Here is a 17,419-nt window from a genome sequence, read left to right on the forward strand (position 1 = left end):
AATTTCATATTTGCACTGAGAATTCTAACAGAGATCTGTATTCATTAGAGTGATGGGCGATTGAAGTCTCTCACATTTAAAGCTTGTGATAATTTGGCGTTTATTAGATAGATATTGATTTTAGCACGCACTTTCCCTATGACGAATATTGTGTAAAATCGTGATTTATGCCAGAAAGTAGACGAACGAGGAAGTCCTTGGCAAGTGATGTTGTCACGCGATACCGACACGCAAGATTGTCATGCAAGATCGCGCCCGTACACAATTCATGACGATTATGTGGGACTGTAAAGAAAAGCAGCATTTCTTTCAAGCCTCATTCAGCTTTTCGAAAAATTTACATGGAAAAGTAAAGTCTACTCGCACATTCTGACGGAAAAATGATTGGTCTGCGAAGGTGGGAAATTATCTTTGTATCGGTCAGTAAATGAACAAGGAGAGTTGTTTAGATTACAAGGAAAGCTTTTAACCTCGAAAGGAACTTACTCATGTACACAATAGGTCCCGATTTTTCATTCAAACCATTTAGGCATACTAGGGCCAGTATTTCATGAAACCATACGCGATGGAAGGAGAGGCGAAGCGGAGTGAATAATTAAATGATGTTCTCCTGTTGTCAGTCGTTTCCGCATCGATGGTTCAGCGACTCGACTCAATAATGATGTTATCTGGAGGTTGCTTCGCCATTTAAGTATGTTCTATAAAATTGAACGTAAGGGGCTTTCATTTGTCGAAAGTATTGCGTTTATCGTGATTTATGCTATCTTTCATACTTTTTTTTTCACACGTGCTTAGTATCAATAAGGATTTTATTTTTAGAGCAATGACTCGAGTAGGACGCGAACTTGTTTAAAACATGTAACACAAAGACTTCCAACATACATAAATTAAAGTGCATTCATTTCCTTCAAAGACAGTTTTGGTTGGTCTTCTTTCGTCTTTAATCAGGTATTTTCACATACCAGCCATTTTGATGGATGTAAGTACCTTTTTCCGGTTTTATCGCTTTTCTTAACAAGCTTTGAGAATGAAATCTGGAGCAGTCGATGACGTTTTGTCAAAAAATTTGCATCTTCATTTTCAGGGAAGAGTTAAACAATTTATACTAACTACAAATTTTATTTTAATTTACCCAACACGGCTAGGGGAAAATATTTTTTCCAGTTTAGTTTCATGCCGTTGTGTTCCTCGTTTTCATACATCGATCCTTCTCGAAAACTTAGCGACACAGTTTTATTGGTTCTCTGAAAACATTCCTACCGGAGTTGGCATGATATCACTAAAGCGCTCAGAAAACGGGGCTGAAAAATTGAAAGTTTACACTTAGAGACTGTTATCTAAATCTCTCCGTTTGTAATAATGAACAATTTTATTTTCCACCCAAATGAGGAGAAAAACGCCAACATCATCGACGATAAAAAAGAATTATTTTCGTGTAAAACATATTTATCGCTGACCATATCAACAAATTGCCTGACTTATCGACTAAAGCTAAGTGGTGCCCTCAATAGTAATATTTATTTACTCGCCTCCCGCATAAGTTCGAAATCAATAATAATTATGATAATGATGATGATGATTATTATTATTACAACACGAAGAGTATCAAAAGAGCAAAGAAATGTATTTTCTTGCATTTTGTTTTGACCTCATTTAAATGAAACAACACAGAAACAACAACCACCATTAAGTCGTTCACATCCTACTAATATCAAGTACTCAATCTCAACATGAAATGTCTAATTCAAAACTTCACAGGCGTTTTTTTTTTCAATTTAGATGGGTTTAAAGCCTTGTTAAACGTTTTTTATTTCCTTTACTAGATCATCATGGCAAGAAAGACCACTGCTAAACTACTATTACTGTTGATGACCACTGATGTACTTCTTATTTCCTTCACTCAGTCTACTCCGTGGTGGTCGAGAAGACGCCGATGTAAATCGTCCAAACCATCGATACGTGGTGTCATATGGGTAAATTCTTGGCAGCACGACTTCTCCACAGTTCACTGCAAAAAAAGTAAGTCTCTGTGATAATTATATGCGATTTTGCAAAAAAAGTAAAAAAAACTACAGAAAATTCCTATTCTCATGGCCGGTAAACCATCGATCCAATAAACACTTCCGCTAGTGCGACCTTACGGTGAGACGCTTCTAAGTTTTCGCTGGAAGTTACTCCCACGTTATACAGCGAAAAATCACCAGAGAAATATAAAATAAAGCTAAAGGGAAAACAAGGGGAGATAAGGCGCAGGAAACCGGTCAGATTGCGTTCTTCAGCACATTTCTAAAAATGCTAGACACATTTAACACGCCGGTAAGGGGAATACCTAAAAACTCAGAACTCGTAGTAGATTTTGGCCTGTGAAAGCCGGCATCAGTCTCAAATTAATAAAAATGCGTGGAAGCGAAAATGGTAGATGAAGAAAGAAAACATTCACTTTTTTCTCAATTCTACCTTTAACTGAAAATTAGCATACGAAAATAAAATTGCTTCTTTTCAGGTTTCTCTCTGAGAAAATGGTACAGTCGGCACCGAACTTGCAAGAAAGATCGCATCTTTTCGTTTGCATGTGGATACGGTCCAGTCACCTACAACAGAAAAGATTGTGTAGGGAAAAACCATCTTGTCAACAACTATGACAAACCAGTGGACTTTGAGTGCAAACGGAACAGCTTTATCACCGGAGTCGGAAGTGAATACAGCCATCGGCACGCAGATCGCAGGTGCTTTTATCGCTTACTAGGATATTCATAGCAACTTGTTCTAAAAGTAATTTTCACTTGCTTGCTGAATTGCAGAAAAGAAGCCTTAAAAAATATTCGGGTTTCGACGGGATTCGAACCCAGTCCTCCTAGATACTAGCTGAGCGCTATTATCAACTGAGCTATGAAATCACACATTAAGAAAGACGTCAGACTTAAACGGTTATATTTGTACCTTCTTTTAAAATTTTTATGCATCAATACGAACCCTATTTTATTATAAAAATTCATGATAAAAATGGCGTCTTGTGAATCCCAATCTCAACTTAGCTTTTTAAGGTCCGAATCAATTGATAATTTCATGGCAACCCCAATTCCTTGAAATCACCTGTAATCTTAATTTTATGGCCTTACAGCTCAAAGGCGATTTCGGTGACAGCCATCGTTATCATTAAATGAAATCAGTACATTACTCTTATTTCAGCAGAGTTCCTTTTCCAAATGCTAACGTTAGTTCACAACCACTTTAGTTTTTTGATGACTGAACCAGACCACTGACTCCAACAAAAACTCAAAAATAGTGATTCATTGCTGCGCCTGTGTGACGTCATTTCTACCTTTTATTGGCTCAACAATTACCCATGAGCGCGCGTTGGATATGAGATAATAAATGGCCAACGAGGTGCGTGGCGCCGAGTTGGCTTTAACCAATCTCGTATCCAACAAGTGCTAATGGAATAGTTGTTTTATTAATTTTATTTAACCCTGAACGTTTGAATATTTTCAGCAAAAATTATCGGCTTTCTACACGTTGCAATGCATTTTTGTACGTGGTGACTCCGAATATTAGCTGTTAACCGAATTTAGTGAACCAATCAGAACACTAGGAATCTTATATCCGGAGTTGAAAATTTAATGATGATAAGTAAACAACATAGTGATTATGACCTCGTCTTCCCGTGCTTTTGGGTTAAGTCGAGATTTCAGTGTCTTCTGTTGTGAAGAAGTTAGTTCTTTTGCCTTTAGTTCTTTTGAACAGTTCAATTAAGTACTTTTAAGATTACGTATTGATAATTGGTTAACAGGACAGCGTTCAGATTAAGAATAAACTTTCAAGAGTCTCGTCCAGCTTCCTAAAGACTGAAAAACAAAGTAATCTCATATTTTTTTAAGAAGAGTGCTACTTTTCTCCCCCTCCAACTTAAGTTGTTTTTTCCTTTCTTTTTTGTTCAGGTTTAAGTTTCTTTGTTGTCCCGCGAGAGGTTTCGTTGCTCATTCGTGTAAGACAACAAAGTATCAAAATGAATGGAAAGGGGATTTGGACTACTTGGTCCCATCTGGGTACTTTTTGGTCGGAGTTTACAGTGAACATAACAACTCCCACGAGTAAGTAATTGCTCTCGGTTGATTCAGATATACTAAATTCATGTTTAAAGATAAAATCAGCGATAATTGGTAGCACTGATTATAAAGGAGTTCATTAGCGGTTCATCTAAACAGTGGCTTTTTCCAGCGTTGGGAAGAGCAAGTTATCACAACTGATCCATCTCTGCTTTCCCTCAATTTTTAAGGACTAATACACGCCTTAAAGACCGGACACATAGGACGAGCCGCACTTGGAAAGTAGTGCTGATACTATGATTGAATCCCGTTAACTAGTGTTCCGTTTTCACTCGACTTCTCTTTAATTAAATTTGATCAAAAATGTATACTGTATGAAAAGAAAAACGTTTTTCCATCTACTTTTGGTCCTTTGTTTACAACTGCCGGATAACTCGAACCTTTCTCAATTTACCTTGAAGGTTCGAGTTATCGGAATTCGACTGTACATGTTCTGCTTTCTAATGGCCGGCAAAATTCACGGTTTATGCGAAATAAGTACCATTGTGAGGAACTCTCGGTAAACTATACCAATACTTATGAGTAAATGTAACAAGGGAAAAAATGAAAAATTCGAATAACTGAAAGAGGATGGCAGCTTGAGAAGTAACGGGGTAAATAAACAATTTTGAATTCTGAGTAACTTGTGTGCATACTGAAACGTCTGTCATCAGAATTCTCTCTGCAAAAATGAATAAGACGGAAATTTTGCCCGGGATTCTTAGAGGAGAAGCAAAGTGTGGAATAGAACGAACAGAAGTCGAGGAATTGAAAAAAAAATACGGTTTTATTTCTACAGACCTCTCACCTGTATTGAGCATTCAGCAAAAGACCATTGGACAGTAGGAGAGTGTTGAAGGTGTAATAGTATTATTTTTCATTTTTATTTCAGGGATCGCCGCTGGAAATTTGACATTTGTAAATTCAGCAAGAGAAGAGGATAACTGAGAACAGATGCATGACAGTAATTAATATTATCGTTCTTACAGAAGCCACACATAGAATCAGGTATCAGAAAATAAGGGTAGAGAGGTAAAGATTATAAATTGTTGTACCACTACGAGGAAGTAAACATGTCGCCTTGAATAAAAGGGGTAAGTTTCCAAAGAAAATGTGGTGCTGCGTGCGTCTGTGGTAGAGTATAGCAGGGGAATTTGGTATTATCAACTGAGTTGATTTGGTAAATTGGCCGCCGTTAAGAGTTTAAAAGCTCACGTTTCGAGTGTTAGCCCTGCGTCAGAGCGAACGACGAATAGCTAACGCTCGAAACGTCAGCCTTGAAACTCTTTACGGTGGCCAATTTACGACATCAACTCAGTTAATAATACCAAATTACCTTGAAATTTTATCGGCTTGGACAAGGTTCTTGCTACGTAAAAGACGTCACAGTTATTTTGCTGATATGATGCTTCCAGAGAAGGACGAAATGCATAGTAGAGTAACCCTATAAACTGCTGATGCAAAAATTGCACGACTTCTTGACTATAAAATTGGCATATATTTTCCAGCTTTGAAGTCTTGGTTTCTATTTTTGCGCCAGTCTTGCTCGTCAGTTCCTTTTAAAGCTATCAGTGGTGACACGACTGATAGCTTTAAAAGGTACTGGTCCATCGTATATGACTCCCAGATATTCTGCCAACGAAGCCTCAACACCCAACATTTCCTGCCTTTTTCAGAGCAAGTGTTAATTGTAGCGTAAATACTTGGTTCTCAGTGCCCAATGGCTTTCATACTCTATGCCCATCAATTCATGATCAGAGATAGAGCGCTTTTCTATTGACTGTCGTAAAAGCAAACCCAAAGTTATAACAGAGATCAATCAAAAGAAGGGCAAATGTCCTCAGGAACCAATAAGAACTTGAACTAAAATCAAACAAACTGTCCAAAGCGCGGGAAAACGCGCACGACCCAGTCGAGATTGGTTTTGGTTTTGTATCTGCATGACTGATTGAGAGAGTGGCGCGAGTTTTCAGAGCAAAGTGAAGTAAAACCAAGGCAAGCTCAAATCAACTTTGATATCCAATTGAAAATTTGTCTAGTAAGAAAGCACTGCTTTTCGTCAAGATGAGCTTTTTACAAAACCACCACGAATAAATTATTTGTACGCAAGGGAATTTTAGGTGGTGAACTCTCTAATGATCTCGGTGTGAGCAGAGGGGCATTTTGTTGCGCATGTCCGGTAAATTTTAGTTTGATACGAGAAACCGCTGGTATGCGCCTGCGTCGGTTTCCCTTTCGAGAATCACGAAAGAAAAGAAGCAGTAAAATACGTCGGAAAAAACAATGGTTCGAGTATTTGAGACAACCTTTCTTCTCATTTTTTCTTCTGTAACGTAGATGGAAGCGGCAAATCCTTGAAATTATTGTGTGATGTGTGGAAGGAAGTTATTTTCAGAATGCAAAAGATTGTTCGAGTCTTGTCTCGTGATTGTCTGGGCGATCGATGAAGATGATGTTATTTTTGAAGGATGCAAGTGGCCTGTCGAAGAGTACAAAAGAATTGGATAGTATACTTTTATCGTGTCATTGCTATCTCAAGTTATCGGTGATCATTTGAAGTACTCGCCTTTCTGTAAGCGTTTTTTAGAGCTTCAACTGTACTGCTAGTGCAGTGTACCTCCAATTTTGGCAAAAATGTAAAGTTTACAGAGGTTTGTGTTTTGTTTCAAAAGTTTTTTTTTGACATGAATCACAACCGGCAGGGCCGATTACCAAAATAAAAAAGGTCAATGTCGAGTAAAGAAAAGTAAGACAATGCTAATGCTAGAGATATGGTAGCTCCATCTGGTTAGAAATGGAGGAATAATTATGGATTTTATCAGAGTAAGATAAAGTCTTTTCAATCATTAGTCTCGGAAATATCATCAGATATGATTGATGATGTGGGGAAATTGTGAAAGAAAACAAGTACTACTTTGGGCTTCCAGTTGTAAGATGAATAGTTAAATAAATCAATTATTACCCAGTGAAAATCACTATCATTTATCATTTCAACTGCACAAAAAAATCATATACACTCTTTGCAACCTTATTCTCCAACCTATTAAATTACAAGAGTTGTGTGACAATTTGATGGTCTGAAAAGACTCTTACACATGCTAAACAACAAAGAACCAGTAAGGCTGATATTTAACAGTGAGGGTAAAAAAAAAAAAAAAGCCTTTTCTTTTCAGGAATAAAACTTAGTGAGGTCAGATTAAACTAATGTGAAGAGGTTTGTTGATCTCTTTATGAAAATTGATGCTTTACATCTATCAGATTTTAGAGAAATGAGACCTAAGTCAAAAGGGGACTTTGATATTGCATATTCTGCAGTAATGGGCATCAGCTTGGATGCCTATTTGCAGAAATTAATAGTTTTCAAGCCAGGGGTTTGGCTGTGCTAATTTTAAGGCAGAAAATCATAAATCAGTCGCTTAAGAAATTTTTAGCTCTGCCTGGAAGCTCAAACACTGTTATGGAACAGGACAATATTTCACCTGATCACTCCTCATATTGTTTTCCCATGAAATTTGGACAAAACTTTCAAAAAACTTTATTGGTAATTTTATAGTTGCAAAAAAAGGTATAGACACAAGTTGCATATAGCATAAGCTAGTTGAGGCAAGTTGTGTGGAGAGAACAAAAGATTGATAATTTATACCAGTAGTAAGCTTCTGGTACTAATGACATTCTCTTGAATGCCAGCTTGCCACAGCAAATGTCACACCTATCCTTTCTGTCAATAGTACTGACCATATGTAGTGGGGTCACTTCACATCTCCCTAAACAGCAGAGAACACAATAGTTAATTCCAATCATCAGTCTCAATTAAGAAATAAAAATTGAAGGATCAAGACTTATCTGGCAAAGAGAAATACAAGTCAAACTGGTTTGAAGATATTTTAACCCGAAATTCGTTTTCAAATATGACAAATACTGTAGTTCACATTCTAAAGAAAGAGAGTTCCAGCCCCTTGAGTAATTATTCATTTATTGTATCGCTCACCTCATGTTTTAAGAACCAGAGAAAGTTAGATAATTTTAATCTGCGAGTTTTATAGTACACTTCGACTCAAAATTCATTTCGTATGGCAGAAGTATTCTACTGAAATAAACAAGACAGAATGAAGCTGACGCCATCCGTTTCGAATAACACATGAACATGAAGAAAACGGCACCAGTTTAAACTCATGAGACAAAGCCCACGGATTTTTTTGAGGTAAATGAACTGGTTAGACCGAAGGCTAAATAAATAAACAATGAACTGACAGTGGTGAGAGATTTGGGGGCCATGTGATAAAACAAGTTCTACCGAAGTTTATCCTCTATTTAGCCCTTCAAGCCCAAAAGGGCAATCAGAAAAATTCTCACCAAAACACAGCAAAAAAATTAGATAAAACCGCAGATGATCGAGGCAAGACTATAAACGTTGTTAAGACGCATGCCTACGTACCAAGTACAGCAGACTTGGAGGGCAAAATGGCCAAAGACAGTTGTGAGCCATGACTTTGAAAATCCACCTCAACCTCCCAAAAACGAATTCGCCGAAGGTTATAGAAGGAGCAACTCAATCCTGAAGCTGGAACATTTTTTTAAGCCTTTTGTCCAATGGGACAACAAAGAGAAAGAAGATAAGATGTTATCTGAAGTGATTTGAAGCTTGGGGGCCACCTCGAACTTAACGTAATTTTATTTCAAAGTTGAAGTAAAATAAGATCAAATTGTAAACTACCTTCTATTATCGTAACGAATATCTCACGATCGCCTCCACACATCACTTCGTGATTTATAGAAGTAAGACATCAACATCTTAAGACTAACCTTCAAGGTTTGTAGTCTCATGTGCACATCTTGATCGTCAGCAAATCAAATCTCAAACTTCAAGTTTTCGACTTTTTTTCGCGTTTTGTTCGCACTTTGATCATTAAAATATCCTCATCCGAAGAGCCAGCAAACTCCACAAGTATCCACAGAGTTAGAAATGGTAGTAAACTTGTCATACTCTTCCATCCCTCTCCAAAAAATATCACAGAAAGGTGTCGATCGCTCAGTTGAAAACCCGCAAAAGCGCGCTGAAAATATCAAAATGGCGCCGAACGCGCCGAACAAATTTTCTTGGCGCATGCGCAACAAAATGCCCCTCTGCTCTCGGTGTGTAAATCTCGAGCGCTTGGTCCGATATCATGATCTTAGTCCTGTTTTCCTCTGTGATTTCGAGTCGCACGGGTTTACTCAACTTTTCGCGTCCCTGGTTTTCAGACAAAGAGTAAGATTAATTAAGGTAGAGTTAAAGTAACACTTTGATTTCTGCTTTATAATGTTCTTAATCCAAACAATCATTGTTAATAGCGTTTATCGCCACATTATCGAACTTAATCGACTGAAATACCGACACAACAATTTGCATAACTAATGAATTCTTTTCATCAAACGCCAAGCGAGAAACGTGACTTAAAGAGCCCCCTTTGGCATAGAGTTGGGCAATCGGCACGATTTTCAGTAACAGGAAGCTTACTCGGGCGCGCGTGAAGTTGGGAAGAACGATCTTTTTGCGAGAATCTTCGGGGTAAAAATCCTAGCCATAAGCCAGGGAACGTAAAGATGAATTAAAGACAGGCTTGAGTTGTTCAAACGGTTCAAAGCTCTTTAGACTTAGTGAAGAAACCGAGCCATGACAACAGGCATACACTTTGGTTTGCAGTGTCATAAAGGCTTAAGGATGAACCCTCCTCCCTGAGCCGACCTGTCCGACATGATTTCGCTTGAAAAACGCAAGATAAAAGCGGTTGGATTAAAATAAGCAAAATATGTTATTGGAAAAGCGACTTACTCTGATTAGATAAATCCTGTGGAGTAAATTGTCGGAAATCAACTAATCAAGCGGATGCATGTTTTCGATCGTATTTTCCTGAACTGCATTGAAATATTCTTGATATAGATGGCTCAGCTTGCAGAAAAAAAAATGTAGCAATCCATGCAAAATGTTAGGAGCCAACAAAAAGCTTTGATCTGTTCAAAATATAATTGTTTTAACAAGAAAAGGCAAGAGAAAACATTGGGATATAGCGAGTGTCCATGGATTTGGAAAGGTTGCCAATGATGGATGATATATGCGTTGGGTAGATTTGTGAAAGCTAACATTCCACGCCACTCAGAGAATTTTATTTCATATTAACTAAGAATTACAGGAGGGAAGTTACTAAGAGCAATAGAACTGACGTCGAGAGTTCTGTGAAAAATGGTTCTTTGTGAAAAAGGCACAAGAGATCGGAACCCTTGAAAATCAAATCAAGAAATCAAGCGTAAAACACTGATTTTTCTTTTGAGTTTTTTGTGGTTTATTTTCCAACGAACGTCAGTGAACCAAGAAAGCACCAACTTGATTGTAAGATTGTGTTTTATGAACGTGGCAACCTCCGGCATTCAAAAGTTAAAAACTTCTTAATCCACTATGTGCCATGGATGCGGTATTTTGCCTCCTAACTGTGACGTTAAGTTTTTTTCTTTCAAAGTTTTTTTAAAAGATTTTTCCTCTAATACCCTTGAGTTTTTTTACTTTACAGATAAATCGAAACTGGGGTATTTCAAACATCCAAGCTTCAGTCTACATTTAGGTGTGATTTCTACTGGTCGTACGTGACGTCGGTTGGTTGCACAATGCCGTGACCACATCATCCCCCCCAGGGAAAAATTTTTCATTTAATTAAATTGGTTGATCTTGGACGAATCCTCGTGAAATCATCTTTTATTCAGGAGACTGGGTGCATCGCAAAACTTCCGGAATCGTGCAAGGTGCCTTCGTGTTTGACGTTCTCTCTTGGAATTAATTTCAGGATTCATTCAGCTCTTTGAATATGTTTGAAAGAAGACATTTTGTTATGTCGCCTCGGGCTGTTTTACTTAGCTTGAAACTTGCCACGTTCTATTGAACCGCGGCTCGCTTTATTTGCTTAACAAAAGACCGTAATTAACCTCTTCTCGTGTCTGTGACGTTGCTTTCCCATGTTTATAAAAGAAACTGCATATCAAAGTTCAGATCATTAAGAACATTGATTAACAGCTACCGGACGTGAAGGTACATAGCATCGAAAGAGATTTTAACTTTGAGAAAGCTTACGCCGCTTTAAGGCGCGAATCTAGGCAGTCATGCCGCGGAAAGTATTATTATTTTTGTGGTGTATTGCATCAGGTAAGCTAAAGGCCAAAGAGCACCTTTCTGCATGCTTGTATTTCGCAAATATTTGCCTGACCCGCTTTTAAATGTAGGGCTAATTGATCGCCTTCTCCTGTTCTGTTTAGGTATCGTGTTTTCGTCCGGGGCAGGTATGTATAGTTTGCATTTCCTTCATATTCTTGATTTGTCTACATTCCAAACTAACACATCGAGCGCACAGGAATTTCTGTTTATTGACAGGAAGCTACTGAAGCATAATTTGCGCAGCTTAATATGTAAGTCTTAGGTCATGCATGTTTCAGTCACAGCAAACAAATTTTAATGCTTTGCTTAATTCCGCTTAACCCCTCTCTCGAACGTGTTCAGCGGTTTTCCACCCACCTTGTGAAAATTCTTTGTAGTTAAAATGATGTTAATTTTCCTACTTTTGTCCTTCGTGTTCGGCATCCAGATGAAATACAAATTGTCCCACAAAATTGCCTTCATCAAAATTTCAGACACAGGAACAAACTGCATATGACAGCATTCTGAAATCCACAACTAGTACTACAGTTTACCAAAGCTTTCGATGCAATTTATCATCGATGATTCGTTATGAACAGAAACCTCTCAGCTTTCACACAACTTGTTAACGAACGAGCTTTAAATTGTGTTAACGTTAGCTGAACATAATTGGTTTTAATGTTTATAAAAAAGTGTTTCGATAATTTTTCGACCGTGAAGCTGCTAAAAAGAGTAACATTAAATCTGTTCTTATTTAAGCTTTCAGATTCACCAAAACAGGGTCCGATATCTCTGTTTGTAAAAAAAAAGTTATGTTGCACTCAAATAACCGAGTTTTCTTTTTATCAAACTGCCTGGCGGTTTCGGTTTTGCAGAAAGACCAGACGTTTTCACAACACGCTTTTGTGATTGCACTACGTTATTACACAAAGATTGAAAGATTAGGGTTTAAAACAAAGCAAGAAATTATCGTTCGCCATGATTTTTAATTCCTTTACCAGTGTTCAGTGTGAAAGAGTGCAAATCATCCTTTTCACGTTTCTCTTTCAGAGTATGCATGTGGTAAATCAAACTTTGATCTACAAAGTGACGGTCGTTTAGTACCGCATATTTTATCGAATTCCATGGCGTAGTGACCATATCTCACCAATTTGACGCCAATTTCTTTAACTAAAAAAATTTAGGACACAAAGTACTACGAACTATCCTTGAATCATCTTTTACACAAAAATAAGATTGCGGGAACAAAGAAGAGATGATGTTTCGAAGGTTGTTATGCGACGCGCATGAAAAGTTCTTCTCTCTTTCTTGGGCACTTTTCTGGAAACTTCCTTTGTCTGTCATGTTTAACTGAGAATTAATTAGAAAAAAAACTGCCTTCGGCCAGAAATTCTTCCCTTCATAGGAAACCTTTTTCGCTCTGTACATCAAAGACGTAACGGTTTACTGAGGTGCGAATCAATCCTCAGATGACTTTATTCTTCAAGGAAAGCCCCAACTATGTTATTCCATCAGCAGCTTATTTTTAACTCCTTTTCGTCTCTTAGGTCCAAAACTTTTCAAAAGAAGTTATAATACCTTAATTTTACTCTAATAGATAAGTAATTAGCTACTAACAACGGTGTTTACAACTGATGAAGTTGGCCAATATCAGTTCTTGAACAAACTTCCCAATACATGCTCTTGGTGAGTGTTTCGGCACGAAGACAGAGAAAATCCGCTCTTACACCGACAAATGTTTTCAAGACGAGAGATAATGATCTCTTGTTCAAGAGTAAAATTTTTTTTTTGCCGTTACATTCGCAATGGCAAACTGTCAGTAGCGCTTGTCAAGCTCAAAATTTCTTGAATTAAATTCTCATGAGCCCTGGAGAGGTGTTGCAGTAAAGTCATCTACACTTGCAAATGCTGCGCGTAACAAATTTTTCTTCTACTAACATGGTCGAGAATACGCATGTCAGTGTTCTAACGGGCATTACATTTTTCCGATACCAGCCCAGCAATATGTGAAAGGGAATAGTAATCACGGAGAACGTGGCGATAGACTGTGACTCAGTAATAAGGAAACACATCTGCTCTGCTCATAAAACGAGCGAAACGCTAGAAGCAACAGAATCTGTAATTTATCGTATTCTGTTTGGAAAAGTGACAAAATTCACCCAATTTAAGTTAAGAGCAAGTTTTGACGGAATAAACCGGAAGACAGTCGCAAATTCCAGATAGAAATAGCTATAGGAAGAATTATTTTTACCGCATATTTTTTTTGTGAAGTGCCGGGAGTGCATTAAAGACATTGAAAATTAAAGCTGTTTTCGATTGCTTCTGTTTGGTACTCTCTCAAAGTATATTTTTTTAATAAAGCATCGTTCTTCTATTCTTAATTTGCAAACTGCCTCTCGATTTTTTTTGTATCCATCAAAGTTTCCCGAAAACAGCACATTTCCAAAGTTGAAACTTTTATTTTGGGGAGATGTTTTCACTTTCACATATTCAATGTTATGAAAATATAACCTCCCGCAACATTTTATTGTACCAAGCGTCTAAAAGAATCTTCGAAAATAGTCAAAACTCGGAAAGGGAACAAAAGTTTCTTTGAAAGGGTGAGAATTATCTTGCAGAGAATTGTTTGATATCAAAATGCGCTTTGACGTAACAGCAAGATATTAACATGTTGGTGATTGGATTTTTCGAATAATTTTCATCGTTAGCACACGACGTCCCTTTTTAAATATGAATGGCTTTGGCAAGATCCTACTGCCAGCGGGTATGCTTCAAGAAAACATAAAAAATAAGAAACTAACAGATAAAAATTAGAGAAGATTTTGTGAGTTCTTAAGTTATTAAAAAATCATTGTGTTTTGGTTAACCGGCTCGTTTTCCTTTAACTTTAAGGAGCCATAAAGAGTAAGCCAAATCTTATAAGCAAACGCATAAATTTAAGAAATAAGGCCTCTTAAAACAGTAGGATTTAAGTTGTGTTTACCGCGCAAAGGAGTATAGACTAAGTCTATCGTAGAAAAATTAAAATTTGAACTTTTTGGCTCGAAATTTGTTTTTTCAACTAGCGATGGACACAACTATGTGCGTCTTGTCAATTTTGAGCCGAACATGTCATCATATTGCGAATGGGAAGCGCGCATCGAAACCTCTCAAGTAACCACGAATCATGACAATTAAAATTTTCGGAGAAGGGTAATTTGTTTCTAGATAAAGAGTTGTATCACTTTGAAAGGCAAGTAAACCCCGTTAGTGATCGGCGACCTTTCGAAATTTGTCGTTCTTCGAAGACGACAGAATCACCATCTTTTTCGAAACTCACAACGGCATAGAGCATCGGTTCACTGTAGGTGTGAGCTTTACACTGTGAGCTTTACACGTAGCCAAGTGGCAGGTCAGAAAATTGGGTAGAAACAAAGTCTACCTAGTAACCAGGCTACACACACAGTGATAGACATTGTTGAGTGTCTGCAATCCCGCTGCCAAACCCGTCATGTTTACTGATGTGACTCTTTGAGTAACCCCTGGCCTTGTGATAGCTGTCTACTTTCGTTACTGAAGAACTGTTGCTGTAAAAAGTTCTCATTTTTAACGAAGGTATTAGACAAAGTGCCATCCAAATCTCATCATGTAACGCTTTAGATATCTAGGTCACAGACGGTTTGTTTAAAAAAAAGAGCCAAATATAGAAAGTTATCCGCAGCGTGAATCGAGTTTTATTCTTTAGGGGAAGATGTGTTATAAATTTATGAATCAATGTTGCTACGCAACTCTTTTTAAGGTATGCAATAGACGTAAATCACGAAAGACAAAGACATTTTTCATTCCTGATCTCTTCTTTTATAGAAAAAAAATTTGAATAAGGACTATTTTGAATATGTTTGATTGCAGAAGATTTACCAGATTAAAATGCACATTTCTTTTAAGCTAAAAATTCCACTCTTTTTTTCATCAAAAGACTCATGATTCGGCGAATTGTTTCTTAATTCGTCCAGCTGGAGGAGGAGGAGCTCATTAATAAGCGACATCAACGTATTCAACAACTTTTTGTAAATCAGTGAATTACTATCTAATAATATGTGTAAAAAAAACTTTGCCTTTTATCTTAAGGTTGAACTTAAAGCTAACTCATAAACAAGTCACACTGGGGGGTCTTCTCATCTAATTGATCTCAGAGGGTGGTTAGGCTTTTAACACTTGGAGTAATTCATTAGTATATGATTAGTAAACAATTATGACTGCAAAGAGTAAAGTGCAAAATCTTTTGAACTTAATGCTGAGGACGAAAAATGTAATTTGTGATAGTTGTTTTTCATTAGATTGAAAGCGCTAATTAGGAAACAAGTTGAGTTTTGACACTCAAAAGGCGTCACTTTGCGCAAGATTTAATTAAGAGGGTACTGAAGCGAGTAAACTTCTGTTGTCGTATCGTGTTAACCAAAAAAGTCACTCAGTTCAGATCTGTGACCAATTTCAAACTTTCAAACCAGTATGGACAAAAATTGATAGCCTTTAGAGAAGCATACTCCTTACTCCTTTCCCTACCCCTCCCCCCCCCCCCCCGTCTCCTCCACGTTTCCACTAGTGTCACCCCATTATTATTATGTGACCTTGGAAACAGCAGTTTCCAGGGTCAAGTGACTGCAATTAAATTCAGAGAGGAACTAGCGGTCCATTTCAATGATAAGCAACGGAATGCGTGTGCATGAAAGTGCTGGAGTTACCCTCGCACCAAATAAAAACTCAGTTGTTAGAAGTCGTCATAATTTGCCTTTAGAGAGAGAAGAAAACTTAAATCCAAAGAATGCTCGCACATTAGGTTTGTTTCGGGTGGGAGCTATTTTTCACAATGGCCTCCTTATGTTTCTCGAAAGCTCTTCCACTTGAGGAGAACCGTTACATAACAATACTTCTACTTGTTACTCGCTTGTTCTAATTTCGATATCAAATCAAGTTATTTCATCGCTTTCAAAATAGAAAATCATCTTTACTAAGAAGAAGGACTTCAATGCTCTGAATACATCAACATCGCAAAACGCAGCGTCATCATGTTTACGGAACACCCTCTGCGAAAAATTTTCTGTGTCTATGCATGAATTGCACACAAAACTAAGCCGGCACATGGAAAAGCCAGATCTACTCATGAATGTATCACGGATTTATCAGCCGATTTACTGCCGCAGAGCTGAAGAAAAGTTTTTCCATAAATCTGTTAATTTCAAGTGTTTTTTTTTAAGTTTCAAATTCTTTTTTGCTTGTTATACAATATTTGCTTTTAAAAATAATCCAAATTTAGCTCACACAAGCCAAATTTAGCTCACATAAGCTCGATAAAGGTCATCGATTTTTCTGCAGGGGTCCACTGAACAAGAAAATGAATAATGCCTAAACCGTTTAGTTTCGGAGCTTTGAAAACATAAGCAACGCGCACTGCAAATCTAAGATCAGTGCAGTGCAATATCGTTTAGTGGGATTTTATTTCACCGAAATACGGCATAAAAACACTGAGTAGACTTCAAATCCAGACGTCCTGGCCTCGCCAAAGTTACACTTCTTGAACTTATACTCATAGATGCTAGAACTAGGCTTCAAATCACCTTTGCTGCTGTTTTTTTTTATCCTACATAGAAATTTATTTTCAATTTTTCCTGTCATTCTTACCGAATTTTCGTCTCGTGCCAGAAATCGTTATCCTCGCAAATACCGCGTTATCCTCTTGTTATCCTTGCAAACACCGCGTTATCCTCTCGTTATCCTCGCAAACACCTCGTTATCCTCGCTTATTAATGTTTATCTTGCCTACTCATAACTATCGCAACTGCCAAGCGTCAAACCATCGTTACAGTCCTCACATTTCTCTCACACGTCAATTGTCAAACAGCATTGTCGACTGTCAATCAATAATGGCACTTGTTCGTAGTTTTCACTGCATGGTATAAATCATTGTAGCATGTCAATAAATAGATCATATTCCTATGCACTGATGAAAAAAAATCAATGAAATTTATGAACCTATCATTTTCATCTGCAGACCCAGTTGTATACAGCATTGAGCCCACTTATGGTAGTCTTGCAGGGGGTACCATGGTCTTTGTACATGGGAGAGGTGCGTAGCTTTATATACATCGAAAATGTCTAGTAATTTCAGCAAGAACAATGTGAATTCAACTTCGAGCCC

At 37.5% G+C, this 17,419-nt stretch overlaps 2 protein-coding genes and 1 long non-coding RNA gene across 5 annotated transcripts in view; 2 read left to right on the top strand and 1 right to left on the bottom strand.

Moving 5' to 3' along the window:
- The first annotated feature begins 234 nt into the window (after positions 1-234).
- On the top strand, positions 235-5,197 carry LOC113664608 (hemagglutinin/amebocyte aggregation factor). 3 transcript variants are annotated; one of them, XM_027180233.2, is made up of 5 exons: positions 235-397; positions 1,824-2,019; positions 2,504-2,726; positions 3,939-4,091; positions 4,978-5,197. In XM_027180233.2, exons 2-5 carry the CDS (start codon positions 1,830-1,832, stop codon positions 5,027-5,029), a joined length of 618 nt encoding a protein of 205 aa, XP_027036034.2. In that variant the 5' UTR covers positions 235-397; positions 1,824-1,829; the 3' UTR covers positions 5,030-5,197. The 3 variants fall into 3 exon arrangements, with proteins under 3 accessions (XP_027036034.2, XP_027036033.2, XP_089041511.1); XM_027180232.2 differs by lacking the exon at positions 235-397 and adding an exon at positions 848-979; XM_089185385.1 differs by lacking the exon at positions 235-397 and adding an exon at positions 896-979 and having other exon boundaries at positions 1,905-2,019.
- A 2,399-nt stretch (positions 5,198-7,596) lies between these two features.
- On the bottom strand, positions 7,597-9,217 carry LOC149039334 (uncharacterized). The gene is made up of 2 exons (XR_016180571.1): positions 8,889-9,217; positions 7,597-7,849 (listed from the first exon to the last, which is right to left on the bottom strand). It is a non-coding gene; the product is annotated as an uncharacterized LOC149039334 (long non-coding RNA).
- Positions 9,218-11,107: 1,890 nt separating this feature from the next.
- LOC113664607 (fibrocystin-L) overlaps positions 11,108-17,419 on the top strand; it is a 41,853-nt gene continuing 35,541 nt past the window's right edge. The window contains exons 1-3 of the mRNA XM_027180231.2: positions 11,108-11,256; positions 11,367-11,390; positions 17,273-17,347. Coding sequence (XP_027036032.2) covers positions 11,214-11,256; positions 11,367-11,390; positions 17,273-17,347 — 142 coding nt within the window. The 5' untranslated portion in view covers positions 11,108-11,213. The remainder of the gene's footprint in view (positions 11,257-11,366; positions 11,391-17,272; positions 17,348-17,419) is intronic.

The sequence above is a fragment of the Pocillopora damicornis genome, chromosome 10 (genome assembly GCF_964200805.1).
Source record: "Pocillopora damicornis chromosome 10, jaPocDami1.2, whole genome shotgun sequence".
Taxonomy (NCBI): Eukaryota; Metazoa; Cnidaria; class Anthozoa; order Scleractinia; family Pocilloporidae; genus Pocillopora; species Pocillopora damicornis.

What these genes read in the sequence shown, in the direction of transcription:
- LOC113664608 (XM_027180232.2), top strand. An exon ending in CACAGTTCACTGCAAAAAAA is followed by an intron (nt 2,020 to 2,503) that starts GTAAGTCTCTGT and finishes GCTTCTTTTCAG; the next exon opens with GTTTCTCTCTGAGAAAATGG. An exon ending in CATCGGCACGCAGATCGCAG is followed by an intron (nt 2,727 to 3,938) that starts GTGCTTTTATCG and finishes TTTTTTGTTCAG; the next exon opens with GTTTAAGTTTCTTTGTTGTC.